The 16,467-nt window shown below is 39.9% G+C and overlaps 1 protein-coding gene across 2 annotated transcripts; it reads left to right on the top strand.

Annotated features, from left to right (window-relative positions):
* Positions 1-572: 572 nt before the first annotated feature.
* Positions 573-16,176, top strand: zgc:162171 (uncharacterized protein LOC565931 homolog). 2 transcript variants are annotated; one of them, XR_005077421.1, is made up of 6 exons: positions 573-1,156; positions 5,779-5,909; positions 6,033-6,182; positions 7,533-8,302; positions 11,977-12,055; positions 14,651-16,176. XR_005077421.1 is itself a non-coding variant. In XM_037112944.1 (4 exons), the coding sequence occupies exons 1-4, from the start codon at positions 964-966 to the stop codon at positions 7,749-7,751; spliced, it is 693 nt and encodes a 230-aa protein (XP_036968839.1). In that variant the 5' UTR covers positions 573-963; the 3' UTR covers positions 7,752-9,226. The 2 variants fall into 2 exon arrangements, 1 of the variants encoding a protein (XP_036968839.1); XM_037112944.1 differs by lacking the exons at positions 11,977-12,055; positions 14,651-16,176 and having other exon boundaries at positions 7,533-9,226.
* Positions 16,177-16,467: the final 291 nt, after the last annotated feature.

Genomic DNA, 16,467 nt, shown 5'->3' with positions numbered 1-16,467 from the left:
AAAAATGTCTATTTTTCTTTCTTATCTTCTGTCAGAATTTGAGCCTGATTTGATGGCACTGATATCATTTCATAAGTGATTATCGCTCCTGTCAATATGCAGAGAAGTACACGGAGCATGACCTCAGCATTTCTAAAATCCTGGTTACGACCCTGGTTAACTCTGAAAAGTTGATTTAGCTTTAAGTTTGTATTTTTAAAGTGACCAATCAACATTTTGGGTGAAAACCCTGCTTATTTTCCTCTGAGAGCAGCTTGTTTATTCAGTTAAAGGAAAGATAAATGAATCTGATTTTTTATTATTATTATTAATTATTGTAAATATTCAAATTCGGAGGTGGAATTTCTTCTATAAAACTGCGCACTGCCCCTTTAAGGTGAAGCGTGACGCAAAAAGGAAAAACACTTAAAAGTTCAGAGTTTTGTTTCCACCGGTGTGCTATTCTAAGTTGCACCGCTAATGAGTTCATTACAATTCAGGTGAACCTAATAAACTAGACACACACACACACACACACACACACACACACAGTATGGGGGCGTGGTCGTCCGGACAGCTCGAGCTCAAACTGCTGACTGACTTCTCGCTGCGCAGTTAGTTTGTTCTGGCAGCAGACGGAGATGTGCGCACAGACCGCGGGCTGAACTTCTTCCAACACGCTTCTTCGACAGCGTCTAAAATGCAGCGAGTTCTCCTTTTTCTTCTTCATCCAAACTATGTGAGCTGACGGCGGGACGCAAAACCACATAAACTTCCACACTTGTTATCTACTGGCTAATGTTTAGATAACCTCTTTTTAATATGAGTTTTGGGGGTTAACAGCGCGTATTTCACTGCGTAAACGTGTCCAAAGAGTGCGTAAAAGTGTCCATCTAGCGCACTACCGCTCGGTTCTTCCCAGGCTGTCTGGCTCCATACATGCCTTCTTGGAGACCCCACTGTGCCACTGAGGAGCAGTGAACCATGCAGCAGGAGCGCCTGCTCAAAGTGTTGGTCATCGGAGACCTCGGAGTGGGCAAGACGTCCATCATAAAGCGCTACGTGCACCAGGTGTTCTCCCAGCACTACCGCGCCACCATCGGAGTGGACTTCGCCCTCAAAGTGCTCAACTGGGACCAGAGGACGGTGGTGCGGCTGCAGCTGTGGGACATCGCCGGTGCGTCCCAGTGTGTGTGTGTGTGTGTGTGTGTGTGTGTGTGTGTGTGTGTGTGTGTGTGTGTGTGTGTGTGTGTGTGAAGATTGTCTTTACATCAGCCAGAATTACGCATGTATTGAAAGAATAGCTCGTATTCATGCGTCATTTGCATAGTCAAATACCACTTCTCTTGCTCCAGAGACAGCAGCGTCGGTTTTAGGCAAGTCAACAGACATTTCAGGTTGTTCAGTGTTGGAAAACAAGTTTTTTTTCTCTCCAATGTATAATTATCCTAAAGGCTGATCCCAGTCCAGCCTAAAGTAAATACAAAGCCATTTGGAGTACAGGCATGGATTTGGGCTCTTTTGAGCAGTTATAAGCTGATTGTTTTTCCCTAAATAGCCATCAGAAGCTCTGCAGTTGTGTCTGGCATTAATCTATAAATTCCCCCCAAATTGTTTCAATGCTTCAAGTAAAGAAGCCAAATCTACCACGATAGCTTCTAATTTACTGTCTGTTAAGTTGTTTTATGAACCTGCACACTTTCCTTATTTTGTCCTAATTGTTAATGGACCCTGGCATGTCTGTAATACTTTGTTTATGTTAGTTAAAGTGGATGAACGAGTTCTTTAGTTGCTTCTGGCATTAATCTAAAGTTGAATGAATTCACTGAATCATCATTCATTTTTTTATGCAACAATAAGCCTGTAGCTGCCCCTGTTAGCTGGAAATCACAACGGTACCACATCTTGTAGTCTTACATGGTCCAAGTTCAAATTTAACAACAATGATATCACTGAAAAGGAGGAACACTTAACACTTATATTTCTGAGCAGGTTTTCAGGCATCTGGCAAAACAAAAACACCATTTTACCACTTATAATATCACTCATTGGCTGTTGTTGGCTCTAGGACGGGCTTAGAAGCTCCTCTCTGCTCAAATTAGCTGTCAGTCAAACAACTGCCAGGTTGGCCCATATGACAAAGAACAGCATTTTTGCTTGAAAATGATTACCCATGTGATTTTTTTTTGGTTAATTTTAGAGAACCACATTTTGCTTTCATTCCTATTAGGCGTTTTAATGCACTTGTGGAGTTAGTGGATTTTGTCTTAAACGTACGTGACTCCCAGCAAACCCATGTTTAGTTCTCCTGTATTGCAGTAAATTAAATCTATACAGAAGTGGTCAAAGTAATTGTGTTTACTGTTTTGGCTTGCACGGAGCAAAAATGTGGCGTAACATGTAATAGGTCGACTCCTACTGGTTATTAATGCATTAGAGAGTCTTGGATATTCATTTTCTGTTACTCAAAATCGAATCAGACATATTGAATTAAAGCTTTTGACTGGTTACAAATGTACTGCAGATAATTTTATCTCTCTTAAATGTCAGATCTGCTCTTCAGTTAATCGAGTATCAAGATTAGATCATCCAAGTATGCAGCCGAGAAGCCGATACACAAACGGGCGCTCTGCATTTTCACACTCGCTGGCTGCAACTTGCTGACACATCTAACAATGACGATGCATGATTCAAGCAGTGACCGCCTAGGAAATGTGGTTAACCTCTGTCTCTGTAGATGAAAAGTCACCCCTACCAGATCTGGTGTTTTTTTTTTCTTTAAAAGGAAAAGCACACTCTAGTCTGGTTATAAAACCCATCATGCCTCCATAATTGCATGTAATTTGATGTTCTTTTTGGAGGCACTCATCCCCCAGCTGTCTCACTCGCTGTAGATTCTCCTCCTCCCGCTGAGCGTATGGGTGTTGACCGTCATGTTGGCTGATAACAGCCGTCATTTACATGCAGAGATCCGGCTGAGCCCGTCAGTCGAGCAGACTTTAGACCAGTATCCAGTGATGACCTCATGCTGGAGTCACTGCACGGAGGCTTTTAGACACGGGGCCCTTTCTCTCTCGCACACAGAGCAGTTGTCAGATTCAATGCGTCGAAGTGATGATTGCATCACTGTTTTGAGTGAGTGAGTGTTTATCTCGATGAAGGGAAGTCTAGGCCACCATTTCCTGGTTGATATAAGATCACAGGGGTGTTTTCAGAAAGTCAGACTTTCAAACTGTTGCCTATCAACGTGATTTCATTAGCTACGTTATGTCAGTTTTCATTCCATCAGCACAGAAACACACAGCTAAAAGTCAGTTTAATATGCTAGTCATGAGGTGTTCTAGACCAACCTGGAAGTTAACTTAACTTGCTAAATTTGCAGACTTTCAATGGAAGTTTTGCATTGGATGACAGTTTGTAGGGTTAAGACCTGCTGAATGTTATTCATATATTGTGCAATGTGTGTCAAGATTGGAATGTTCAGTGGTACATGTTGCTTAAAGATGCAGATTAAGATGTTATAATGTCTTTTTGTGGGCAAATCATGAAGTTAGCTAAATTAGCACATTTCCAATCGAGGTTTTGAATTGGAAATTAGCTTTTAGTGGGTAGAGACTAACAGAATCATAATCCATAGATGTATGGTGACAGGTGTCAACATTAGTAAATAAAGTTAGATTTTATACCGTAAACACAAAATTATCAAAGTTTTAAATAATATACAGTTACAGGGATCTTTTTGCAGATCAACCTAGAAGTCAGCTCTGCTCAGAGTCTAAATTTGTATATTTCCAATGGAAACTTTGCATTGAAAGACGATCAGCTAATGTGCTAGGATTAGTATAAATCTGTCTTTATACCATAAACACAAAATCATCAGTGAAATGTCTCTCTGTAGATTGGTAAAAGGTTAGTTTGGGATGTTTTTCAAAACATTTTTCAAGTTACAGATCTTATTTTTTTGTAGACCCAACCTGGGATAAATTAGCAGATTTCCAATGGAAGTCTTGCGTTGGAGGACAGTTAGCTTGTAGTGAGCAAAGACTCACAGACTCTGATCTAAACCCAAAACCTGAGTTCATGCAAAACTTCTATTGAGAAATTGGCTAATTAAGTGTAGCTGACTTGAAGGTTGATCGGACAACACCACCAAAGAGGAAGCTAGCAAAACTGCTGATGCACAGACACGTTGTTGTTGTGAGTTGTTTAGTGTGTGAAACTCAGTTTCTTGTTTAGTAAAATCCCTGTGAAGGCCTTTTGTGTTGTTGAAAGATGATGTAGAAATGTACTTTTCACCTGCAAATGTTTCAATGCGTTACTTTGAGGGTTAGCTAATCTAAGTAACGCATACACTGGAAACCTACAACAGCAAAAACGTCTCCAGCTTCGACCGATCAGATGGCGACGAGACGGATTTGAGCCTCTTGGTGGCTGAAAGATAAAGATGTCCTAAGAATGTCCTACCTCTTGTATGTGTTTGTGTGTTTAAATGTTGTGTTGGTGCCGTTTGTGTGACTGTGTGTCTATCAGACGCTCGCTGGCTGATTCACCACCGTATTAGGATCATGTGGGGGAAGTTAGCGTCCAGGATAGAGACTTATTCATGCATTCAGTCACACACACACACACGTGGTGACACACATACTTGCATGCAACAGCATTCTTCTGTATGAACACACTCAGTTTAACTTTTCATTTGAATCTGTATCTGCTTCTGCTGTCCTTGAGCAAGACACAGAAATTAGAGAATTAATCGGTTTGCCGATGAACGGATGATTTTCACAGATTTTGTTATTTATTTTATTGACGCATTCAAGTATTTGTTTAATTGAGTTAATAAACAGATGCTATGACTTATGCTATACCAACCTGAAAGTTTGTTTCTCTGAAGCTAAATTAGCAGAATTCCAAAGGAAGTTCTGAATGGGATTTTTCAAAAATAAAAGGTAGCTTTTAGTGAGCAAAGAATTACAGACTGATTGTCACATATTTCGTCGAATTATGTTTTCTTAAATATACACACTTTTAACTGTATTCAAGCCACCTAGGCATAGTTTATTTGATAGCTGAAGCCATACATCCACATTTTAAAAAGCGATCAGTGCTGATAAGGATCAAATAAAGAACACAGCCCAGATAAAAACTACAAGTAAGAAAAAGTCTGCTTTGTCAGTATTTAAGATGGTCTGTGATCAAATTTAATTTAGTGATTAGATTACTTTCATCGACTGTAGTTGTTTTTCATTATACTCTTTGGTGGTGGATTATTGGTCAAATCAAGTCAGCTCTTTTAACACTTCAGTTACAGAATTTTATACATTTTTCACTATTCACCCCTATGTTAGTGACAAACGGATTATTTGTTTAGCATTTGAAAACAATCAACAGATTCGTAAAATAAACGATGAAACATTTTTGTAGACTAACCTGGAATTTAGCTTCACTCACCATAAATTAGCAGATTTCCACAGGAAGTTTTGAATGGGATTTTTCAAAAATAATGTTAGCTTGTAGTGAGGAAAGAATTAGAGTGATTTTCACATACTTTGTTGAATTAACATTGTTTCCATCAATAGACTCACTTTTGACTATATTTTAGCCACACACTCAATTACAGTGCAACAAATTGATAACATTGTGTTTGGTTTTGTTGTTAGCTACAAGTTAGAAGAACTCTCCCTTGTCAGTACATAAGCACTAATCAAGTTGAGCTCTGAGATTGGAATATCTTCTGGTATCTAATTGGGTTTTATCAACCCTGCACAAAAATTATGTTATCTTCTCCATTTTCTTTAAAAGGGCAGGAGCGCTATGGCAACATGACCCGTGTGTACTACAGAGAGGCGGTGGGGGCCCTCGTCGTCTTCGACATGACCCGACTGTCCACGTTTCAGGCCGTCCTCAAGTGGAAAGGAGACCTGGACTCGAAGGTGAACATGATTATTGCAATGTTTTAATTTCCACCTCTGCACTGGGGGACATGAATTGTCTGGTAGCCATCACATTTCAGATTACAGCATAAGAAACACACTGCTACTTCCTGGTCCCGTTAGGTCGCCCTTGGCAACGGGAGGTCGGTTCCAGCTGTGCTGCTGGCCAACAAGTGTGACCAGCGGCGTCACGGTTTGTGCCCCAAGCTGCCCAAACTGGAGAACTTCTCCAGAGAGTACGGCTTCGTCGGCTGGTACGAAACCTCCGCCAAGGTACGAAGTGACCTTCTTGTTTTTCTTGTGTCAACAGCAAACCCACAACATTTACAGGTGTAGTTGTCTCGTAGCATTGAGTCTGTCCTACACAGAGGAAGTAGCAAACTCACATTTCAAAATTAAAGCCCAAAATTGTCCCTGAACCTCTGGAAAGTCATTAGCCACCCAGTCCAGCCACTTTCACATATTCAAAGGTTTCTCAGTAATAATAATAAAGTCTTCCAAATCCAAACAGCCTCCTCTCGCTCATGACTCAGAGAAGTTACAGGAATTTGCAGACAAGGAACTTATTGTGAAACTTCTGTTCTACTTGGCTGATTAGATTTTACTTATCTACTTATTCAATTGATCTGCGTGGATTGATCAGGTGCAAGGAAGAGCAACTTTTTATAGTGCACAATGAGGAACCTTCACAGCCTTAATCTCCCGTCTGTGCCTTCATGAGCCTTATCCTCCGTCCACTTTTGAATCTCCTTTCTTCAAAGAAAGAACTTCCCTCACAATGAAAAGATAAAGGAGATAAACCCGATGTAACTGATGTCATCTGACCCCGTAACTCATGTTAACAAAGGATAAAAGTGCAAAATGTGAAAGGGTCAAACTCGACTGTAGTTCCCCTCAGCTCTCAGCTCTCAGCGTCTTTCAGTTCACCATTTTGGCTTCACCGCCCACAAGTTTATTGTTTGGCTTCACTCTCACTTCTCTCATTAGCAGAGTTTCCATCAACTAATAGAAGCTGTTTTTTCAGAAACAAACAGCTCTGATAAACACCGTAGGACAAAGTCAGCAGCTAGATATTTCACTCAGGAGATGGTGGAGACCAAAAATGGAGCTAAAAAACAAGTAATTATTGATCTTTAATCATCATATAGACAGAAACAAGACTCTAAAAGGGACGTGGAAAGTCCATCACAGTTGGGGGTTGCTTAGGCGTCAGTCTGTATAATGATCATTGTAAATGGTGCATGAAATTCATTAATTAATTCACTAATTCATTTGAACATCAGCATGTTATTGGTCGAAACAGCCTCAGCGAATACAAAGAATAACAGCAAGGAGATGAGGAGGGAGAGAAATTCCCCAGACTCCCTTATAAAATCACTTAATTTTGTGAGTTATTGAGTTTGGAGAGACATTATAAACACTGTGAAGCGCCGTTTGTGGTAAATTCTTTATTATTTGGGCCGTCTGGTGAATTCGGCATATGTTGTTGGCTCGTTTTAAGAGGTGCTGCCGCCCAGTTAGCACCATAAGGTCCCGTAACTATAACGATTTTTTTATAGTTATCGAAGACGTTTTAGCTAACTTCCTGTCTGTTTCCCCTTCTCCTCCATCTACTCTCTCCAGGACAACACCAACATTGACGCTGCCATCACATGCTTGGTGAAGAACATCATGTCTGTGGAGGAGGAGAGAGCCTCGGGCGACGCCGCGGCCACCGCCGCCAGAACCGAGGCGGAAGGCAGCGTCCTGGTTCTGCCTCGCTTCGACTACAACGCGACAGAGAAGGGACTGGGTGGATGTTCAGGATGCTCCTCGTTCAGACCCAGAGACAGAGATGACTGAAGGAAGTGAACTGAAGTTTCAGATTTTTGGGGAAAGAAAACCATAAAATCTATTGTTAATGTATTTTTGTAACAGGAATTGAAACAAAAGTTTCTTTTTTGTTCAGGCAAAATGAAACACAATTGTTTAAAGCTGCAGTTGGTAATTCTGTTCAGAAAAGTTGTTTTTATTATATTTGTATCCAATCTCTTAACATCCAGACAGTAATCAAAGTATAAAATGATTTGAGGGGGAATCAGTCCATCGTCTCTGGCAACGACAGGGCTGTGACAACTTCATCCAACCAACTTTAGTGGTGCACAGATATTGTGTGGACAGACTACCTGTCAATCAGTCTGTCCTGACCTGCCCACCCACTCGTGACCAGAGTCTCAACACTGCACTGCCAGACAGAGCAAGACAAGAAAGACCGAACTGGAGCAGGCTACAAACAAAAAGAAGTTGGAGAGCTCAAGAGGTGAAGCGAGAGTCAACATCAGCTGTTCATCGATGGAGACACCTGATGGAGTCCTGAAGACAGACGCCATGTTAGCTGTTTCTCTGTTGGACAGGTAATGAGCTGGTTTGTTTTGGTTGGGAAATGTATTATCACTCTGCATTGTAGTCAACGCAGCTAACGTTAGCACCTTGTAGTGCTGTCCTATTTATTTACACATTCACTTCCTGGAGGAAAAAAAGCTTCACCCAGACGATTAAAACATACAGTGTAAGATTTCTTTTTTTAAACTATTAACATCCACCACAACGTGGTGTATCCTGCACACCAGACTCCACCTGTTCAACCTGTAACCTGGTGTGAAAGATACTGTTTGTTTTTTTTCTTCTATTCTTTCAAGCTTGAGTTTTGCAAGAATTCCTTTTTTTAATGACATTTTGAAAATCAGTCCATCGACTTGTGAACAACAGATTAAGACACAAATTATTTAATATTTATTCTGCGCTTTTAATCACATCCACTCTGTCTCCAGCAGACATTAATCCTGTGTTAGTATTTAAAAAGCTAAACCCACTTTTCTGTCTGTAACTAAATGTATTTAGCAGCAGTTGTCGTGACTCCTGCTACATACGCAGCTGTTGATATATTTTATATAAGTCAAAAGAGTTTTTTATTGAAGAGGGTCAGGGCAAAAACTATTGAGTACTGACTTCTTTTTCACAGTTCTTCAAATTCAGATTTTGTTCTCAGAATTTTGACTTTGAACTCCAAATTTTGTCCTTTTTTTCTCAATTTTGTCTTTTTTCTCAAAATTCAGACTTTTTTTTCTTAAAATTCTTACTTTTTTCTTTTTTTTTTCAGAACTGTGATATTAAAATCAGATTCTGAATTCTGTGAAAAAAAGCTTGTTTTTTTTCCAGTACTGTCTGTAATGTTTTGATTTGACCAGTTGTAAATGCTCTAATGTGCGAAATGCAGTGAATTTGCACTGAAAATGTTTTGAGATGTTTTTAATATAAAATAATATTTGTGGAAGCTTTGTGGCAGTGTTTTTTTTTTTTTTTTTTTTTACTATAGTTAAGGTGCATTTTGAACTAATTCAAATCTGTAGATTAGTTCATGTGTAATCTGATCACTAATTACAAAAAAATCAATCACGTCATGTAATTTGTCTGCAGTGACTGACGACATTCAGAATGAATCCGCCTCTCTCCTCCAGGTCAGACTGTCAGCATAAAACAATGGTGCTGAAATATAACTGGCTGAGTTAATTTATTTCACATACATCTGATTTTCAGCTGATGTGCTTTTGGTTTGAAGATGCTTCCAACATGGCATCAAAAGGTGGACCAGCTTTAGATCATGAATGAGCTTTTTATCCTCCCCTGTCTTTGTCCTCTGGATGTGTTTTCCAGCTCTTGCCGTCGTCTTTCTCTGCAATTAGAATTCTGTCTGCTCACCTTAATTATATGGAACATTGTCAAAAGGAGCGTGTGTCTGAGTTTCAGTTGTTCTCTATACTTTCTGCTCTGACGGGTAATACGCTATAATTTTGCAGCCACCCGTGTGAATTGTGCACATTATCATTCACCGAGCCAGAATGCACATAACACCAACTTTCTCCAGGAGACTCTTTCTTTCTTTCTTTCTTTCTTTCTTTCTTTCTTTCTTTCTTTCTTTCTTTCTTTCTTTCTTTCTTTCTTTCTTTCTTTCTTTCTTTCTTTCTTTCTTTCTTTCTTTCTTTCTTTCTTTCTTTCTTTCGTTTCATTCACGCAGCAGCAGGTGTCCACAATCCAGCCTCAGTTTGAATAGGTTCACTTTAAATTATGCTGGGAAGGCTTCGCAGGAAAGAAGTGAGTCACGTACAAAGTCAAATTATCGATGGAGTGGAGACAGAAGAGGGAGCGTTTTGTCTGTTAAAAGAAGAAGTGTGTCTTCAGTAGAATGGGATTGTGTGTCGTGTTGTTTAGTCACGTTCGTCCTCCTTCCTCCAAAATTTAGGATAAAGTCAGAGCACAATATACAGTCATTTTTAGAATATGTTACATATTTACATCAAAAAGACGGATTTTGTGTCATCAAAGGTGTGTTTTGTTGCGTTGAATCATGTTTGTCTGTGTTATACGTATATTTCCTTCATCACATTTGACTTGCAGCCAGTGAGATCCTGACACCAGTTTAGACAAAATAAAACGGAACAGACAGAGATATTTGTTAACTACTAGCCAGAAAGAGAGCTACAGTCAAGTCAAATGTGTCACATTCAAGGACCACTGTTTTAGATGTAAATTTGTATTATAATACAAAGAGAACATATAAAAAATGAAATGAATGTAGGCCTTATTTGATAAATAAATCATGACATGAGTATTTATTTTGCCCCCTTATTCAACAGTCTGTATTGAATGTACACGTTTCTCATTTAATTTGATTTATTTTCTAATTTAAAAAAGTATTTTCTATTTTCGGTCCTCTATACTTTCCTCCCAAAAAGCTTCTAATGCTTTGCCTTCGATGTGCAGCAGAAATGTGAATTCTCTTGTCGGCAGCTGACAAAATAACTACATCCACTATGAATTGTTGGTTTCGATGTACAAATAGAAGGTTGAACTGTTCCTCTCTCTTGTGCTATCTCTTCAAATCTCAAACACAAGAATGAAAAGACTTTCGTCTGTCATCTTTTAAAATGATGTGATGATTGATGCTGTGTGTGAGAGCACTTTGACCCACTAGAGGGAGCCGTGTCCCCTGATTTTATTAAAAACAGAGTTCATTTTGACTATGATTATTCATCCTTTGGATGTTTTGAGGAGGTCCCCGTGCTGCATTCATATTTAATTCCCTCCCCTCTCTAGTCTTCTCTCAGCTTCCTCTCCTGCTGGTGTAGAAGTGACCTCTTATCGCTCTTTCTGCCCTAACAAGACTCTATTTTTGGATGTAGCCTCGTCTCTCCTCTGTCTCTCTCCCCCATTGTATCACTGGCAAAGCGATGATGACTGAAATCAGTGCAGGAGACAAGGGAAGGAACACTGTGTGAAAGGAAGACGGAGGTTCTCCTCAGGTCTCCTCAAGGCTTTCTGCCTCAGTAACAGAGGTCGCTGCTCTCCAGATTTAAATTGAGTTTGTCTTTTTTTTTCCCCTTGAGAAGAAATGGATTATTGGTATGTTTTTGGCTGCTTTTATGTCGAGGGACCTGTTGCATCTTAGAGGGACGGAGGCGATCGCATTTTGATCTGTGAGTCGGGATGAAAGAAGACAGTCTTCTCTCTCTATTCCCACACTCGTCTTGTTTTTGTTTTACATGTGTTTTCCTGCAGGGTTCTATTTTGTTTAGTGGATGAAAAGGAAGCCGGTTATGTGTTTTCGAAGTCAGCGTGAATGGAAAAATGGGGTTGTTTATTCCCTATCGACATTAACACTGAATCTGAGTTGTGCTTTTCCTTTTCATTTCAAATTTCCACCGTGTGCTCTGCTTTCATAAAGATTATAATCCTCAAAATATCCTTGTTTTATTGTCAATTGATTGTTTTTCCTTCCTGTGTGCTGAGGCTGGTTCTCACACCTGCACTCTGTCAATGATGCTTTTCTTGTCCACATCTCTATATCACAGTTAAATCTCGTCCTCGTGTCTCATATGTTTAATATCTGGTGCCAAATAATATCACCTTTTTCAAGGTTTACTATTTTCACAATATATGTAAATAACATGTATTTTGTTTATACCAGCTGTGATATCATCATTCTTTGTGCTGCATATCTAAGATGTGTCACTTTTCTATGTTTCCCCAGTAAATCCAGTCCAGCATGAAGATGCCCTCTGCTGTGAAAATGCTCATCAGTCTGCTGCTGATTGCACACTGTAGCAGAGGTGAGTGCAGCTGTGTGCAGGTTGTTTTGCCCACCAGGTGTCTGATCTCTTAAGAATCCTTTTCAAGCATGCAGATGATTAATGTGTTGGTTTTTATTCCAGTGTTTTGAAGAGAAGCCTGTGTTTCATGTCTATTCATGCCTTTGCAGATGTAATTTCTACCTGTGCGCCTTGATTTTATGCATTCTGTGTCATTGATATTCCACCTTATTCTATGTATTTTATTCTAACACATTATTTCAGCAGTTTCTTATGATCTTTATCTATTTTGTCCCTCTTATTTTTCATTAAATGTAGTAATGATGATATTCAGGCAGTCCATCTCCCCCTTTCTATTTATTTGCTGTTCAAATCATCTGCCCCCGCAAGTGGTTGCCAGTTTCTTGTAGCTAATGATGCTAATGCTAGCTAACTGATATATGTGCAAAAACATATTTCACTACAGAATTTCATCTATGTTATGAATCTATTTCTCGATACACCCAGTGGATGTATGTATTTAATCATCAGATACTCTCTCGTTGGTGACATATATGGCAGCATCATTCTTGATATAGGGACATATATCTCAGATATGACATCTCAGTCTGGGTGACCGTCTACATGGGGTTGTCCTCAGGAAATACAATGTTTTTTGACATAGTTGACCATAACCCTACACCATTGACCCTAATATTACCCCCACATCATTGACCCTAACCAAACCCCTGCACCATCAACCTTAACCCCACCCGTACATCATTGACTCTAACCCTAACCCATACATCATTGACTATAACTTGACCCTACAATGTCAACCCTAACTTTTACCCTACGTGATCAACCCTAAAACTGTGCCATCAACCCTAACCCTGAACCACAACCCCAACCTAATCCTACGCCATCAACCCTAACCCTACCCATACATCACTGGCTCTAATCTTACCCCTGCACCATCAACCCTAACCTTGACCCAATGTCACTGAACCTAATACTTACCCTACAATGTCAACCCTAAAATTCACCCTACGCCATTAACCCAAACTCACTATCGAACCTAAAACTGTGCCATCAATCCTAACCCTGGGCCATGACCCCAACCTAACCCTACGCAATCGACCCTAACCCTTCACTGTCACCCAAAGCCCCAACCGGACTGACGTCACCAACCTTTTCGCTTTCAACATGTCGAAAAGGAAAAATCTTGAAAACTCTGATGAATCTTCCTTTCCTCTGGTCATTTTCTGGTTTGAGGGTTTATTTTTCACATTTCTGCAGCTATCACACAATACACACAGAAAGCAATTATTTTAGATTACCTCCACCGGGAAGCTTAATGTTAAGAAGCTACTCAGCTTTCTGAAGAATTGGTGGTAAATTACAGGCTTTGTGTCAGTGTGTCAGAAAGAAAGATACAGGGCCTTTTGTCTGTCACATTTTCAATACTCTTACAGGCAGAAATGTAGTTTTTTTTCTGGGTTTCTACTTGTTTAAAACATTGATTAAACAGGAAAAACATATTTTTTAAAGTGCTCTGTCAAGAAGTTTCATTTTAAAATATGACCAGCATGTTATTGAAAACGGTGTGTGATTGCATCTCCACATACACTGTGAGTTCATCAACAAGCCACTTTGCAGCAGTCGTCGAGAAACCAATCTCCTGTCTGCTCGTGGTGAGAGCTAATTCACTACTTCAGATCACCTATCATCATGGCTGGATTAACCTGCCAGGCCTTGTGGCAAAAAGGGGCCTACTTGACCATCAGCTTCCTCCCTCTCTCTATTCATAGTAGATGTACCATTATCTTCAAGGACCCTTCAAATACAGTGATTGAGGGTTTTCATGCTAGAGCCCTCGAGAATTTCAATAAGCTTTGTTAGATTGTAGCATTAGAAGCACATGGTGCGTAACATAATCTATCTATCTATCTATCTATCTATCTATCTATCTATCTATCTATCTATCTATCTATCTATCTATCTATCTATCTATCTATCTATCTATCTATATTCATGGTCCTCTCAGGATGAGTGGTGAACATTTTGTTGACGCCTCAGTTTTTCCTCAAACACCATCATCAAGTCAAATTTTTCACTTGCGCAAGGAAATATCAACACAAATCAAGAATGACTTGTCACAAAATATGGTACAAACATTCATGGTTCCCAGATTATGAAGCATCAAGACTTCCCTTATTATGTGTTTTCCAGTTTAGAGGTCTCGACAACTATTGGATGGATTGCCATGAAATTCAAGGTCCCCAGTGGATGAATCCCAAAGAGTTTTGCAATTCCCCCCAATTTTTCTTTCATGCCACCATCATTTTTTGTGTATGTGAACTGAGTCAACAACTATCAGAGATATTTCTGTATTTTTGGGATATTCATGGTCCTGTGAGTAGTGAACACTTTGGTGACGCCTCTGCAGATCAAAGTTTTCACTTGCGCAAGAAAATAAAATCATGAGTAAAGGTTAGCAAAAGTTGTAATTTGTAAGTACACAACTCATCACAATATATAACACACAGGTTGAGTCATTTTTAGACATTTAAATCCAGAAACCTTTTCTTTTGTGTGACTATTTTTCTTCTTCTCTCCTGCTTCTTCTTCTTTTAGCCCAGATATCCAGCGATGACTCCATCCACACCTCCCTCATCATGAGTCCTCGCTCCCTCATCAGCCTCATGCTGCTGAGCGTGACCGTCGTCCTGTCCTGCGCCATCTACCTGTGGGTCCTCAGATATGTCTGCATCGGCTGCTGCCAGCCCATCGCTGTTGGTAGTGAATCAGAAGACTTGGCTGGCATGGTGTGAAGCCATCAGCCGCTGTCTCAGTGGATCTGAGAATCACTCTTGTCGATGCTAGGTCACACATCAGGATACGACTCTTTCTTCACAAGTCACAATGACATTCTTCAGACCTGTGAATTGACTGTCTTCACAGCAGAAGTGGGAATTTTGAAGTGAGAAATGTCTCACATTTGACATATGAGACAACACATGTGCCGATAGTTGATAGATAAGTCTTTTTCATACCTTGTAGGAGACGTACTGTGTGTGAATTTTGTATTTTCACGTGAAAGGAATTTTAACCCGTTTGAAATTCATGTCGCTCAGTAAAATGTGTAATCTTAGCTGCCCGCCTCCGAGCAAATAAAAGCTTTATGGAAGGATTAAGAGTAGCGACGTTTCCTTCCTGCGCCAGGGCCAGAAGAGAGAGGAGAGAAACTACCACAAAAATAGACTCAAATGTGCAGATTATTTTGGGTCAGCTCACAAGAAAGCCAACCAATCTGAATGGTTCTTCACCAGCTGTGACTAACAACTGCCACTGGAGCATCACTGGAACATTCAATGCATGGTTATGTCACCCAGTTAGAACTAAGAGCAAGATGAAAGATTTAAAACTTCCAGAGAAAATAGCTCACATGATCGAGAGGTAAAGGGAGGTATAAAAAACTAAAATGTTGCTATGTATATTGTTGAGTTGTGCATCTTAAGCAGAAATAGACAATTAGGCCCAAACTGGCTCCTTCAACAGGAGGTCAGACCATCTCCATTTGTGATCATGGTGAACAAAACAGGTGTTTTAAGACATTATGGCATTGTGCCTAAACCTAAACAGAGCATTAGCGAAAACTGATATTGATGGGAAGTCAGGAGATCTTCAGCGATGTTTGTGTCGACAAAACCAGATGGTTTTTTTTTTACAAGAAGTCAGGACAATTTCCAGCTGTGTTTGTGGCAACAAAAGCAGATATTTTTGACCAAAAGTCAAGACATACACAGTTGTCTTTGTGGTGACGAAACAGGCTGTTTTTTTAAACCAGAAGTCAGGACATCTCCTGTTGTCTTGGTAGCAAACAGAGTTGTATATGTTTGATGGGATTTCTGGACAATTTCCAGCTGTGTTTGTGACAACCAAAACAGGTATTTTAAGCCGAACCATGATGTTTTCCACTGTGAAGTGTTTTTTACACCTATACCTAACCAGAACATAAGCACAATGTTGTGACAAAATAGAAAATTAGAATTCAACCATTACAGACATAAAGCTGAGGGAGGTGAGACAAAACTGTCCTACTCTCTTCTTTTCTACTGTTTTTCTGTCAGTTCGTTTAAATAAATCCTCTGTCAACTGTCAACAGCTCTCCGTCTGACCCTCTGCTGTCTGTCTCTGAATAAATAATAAAGCGAGAGTTCAGATGAAACACGAGTCGCAAATTTGCATCTGAACAGATCTGATTAAATTTCATCAGCCTCATAATTCAGCTTCATCTCTCTTAAAAAGCTTGTCAAATGAATAAGTGATCTGAGAGAATCCCGAGCAGGCAAGGGCGGGAATTATGCATGCGTCCACACATGACCTGCATACACACGAACACATTGATTGAAGGATATCTCTGAACGCAGTGAGGCAGAACGTAACCATGC

Source organism: Acanthopagrus latus, chromosome 10, assembly GCF_904848185.1.
Source record: "Acanthopagrus latus isolate v.2019 chromosome 10, fAcaLat1.1, whole genome shotgun sequence".
In the NCBI taxonomy this organism is placed as follows: domain Eukaryota; kingdom Metazoa; phylum Chordata; class Actinopteri; order Spariformes; family Sparidae; genus Acanthopagrus; species Acanthopagrus latus.
The sequence above is the reverse complement of the archived record's forward strand: the minus strand, read 5'-3'. Positions and strand labels throughout refer to the sequence as shown.

What these genes read in the sequence shown, in the direction of transcription:
- zgc:162171 (XM_037112944.1), top strand. Translation starts at nt 964, where the DNA reads ATGCAGCAGGAGCGCCTGCTCAAAGTGTTGGTCATCGGAGACCTCGGA. An exon ending in GCAGCTGTGGGACATCGCCG is followed by an intron (nt 1,157 to 5,778) that starts GTGCGTCCCAGT and finishes TTTCTTTAAAAG; the next exon opens with GGCAGGAGCGCTATGGCAAC. An exon ending in AAGGAGACCTGGACTCGAAG is followed by an intron (nt 5,910 to 6,032) that starts GTGAACATGATT and finishes TGGTCCCGTTAG; the next exon opens with GTCGCCCTTGGCAACGGGAG.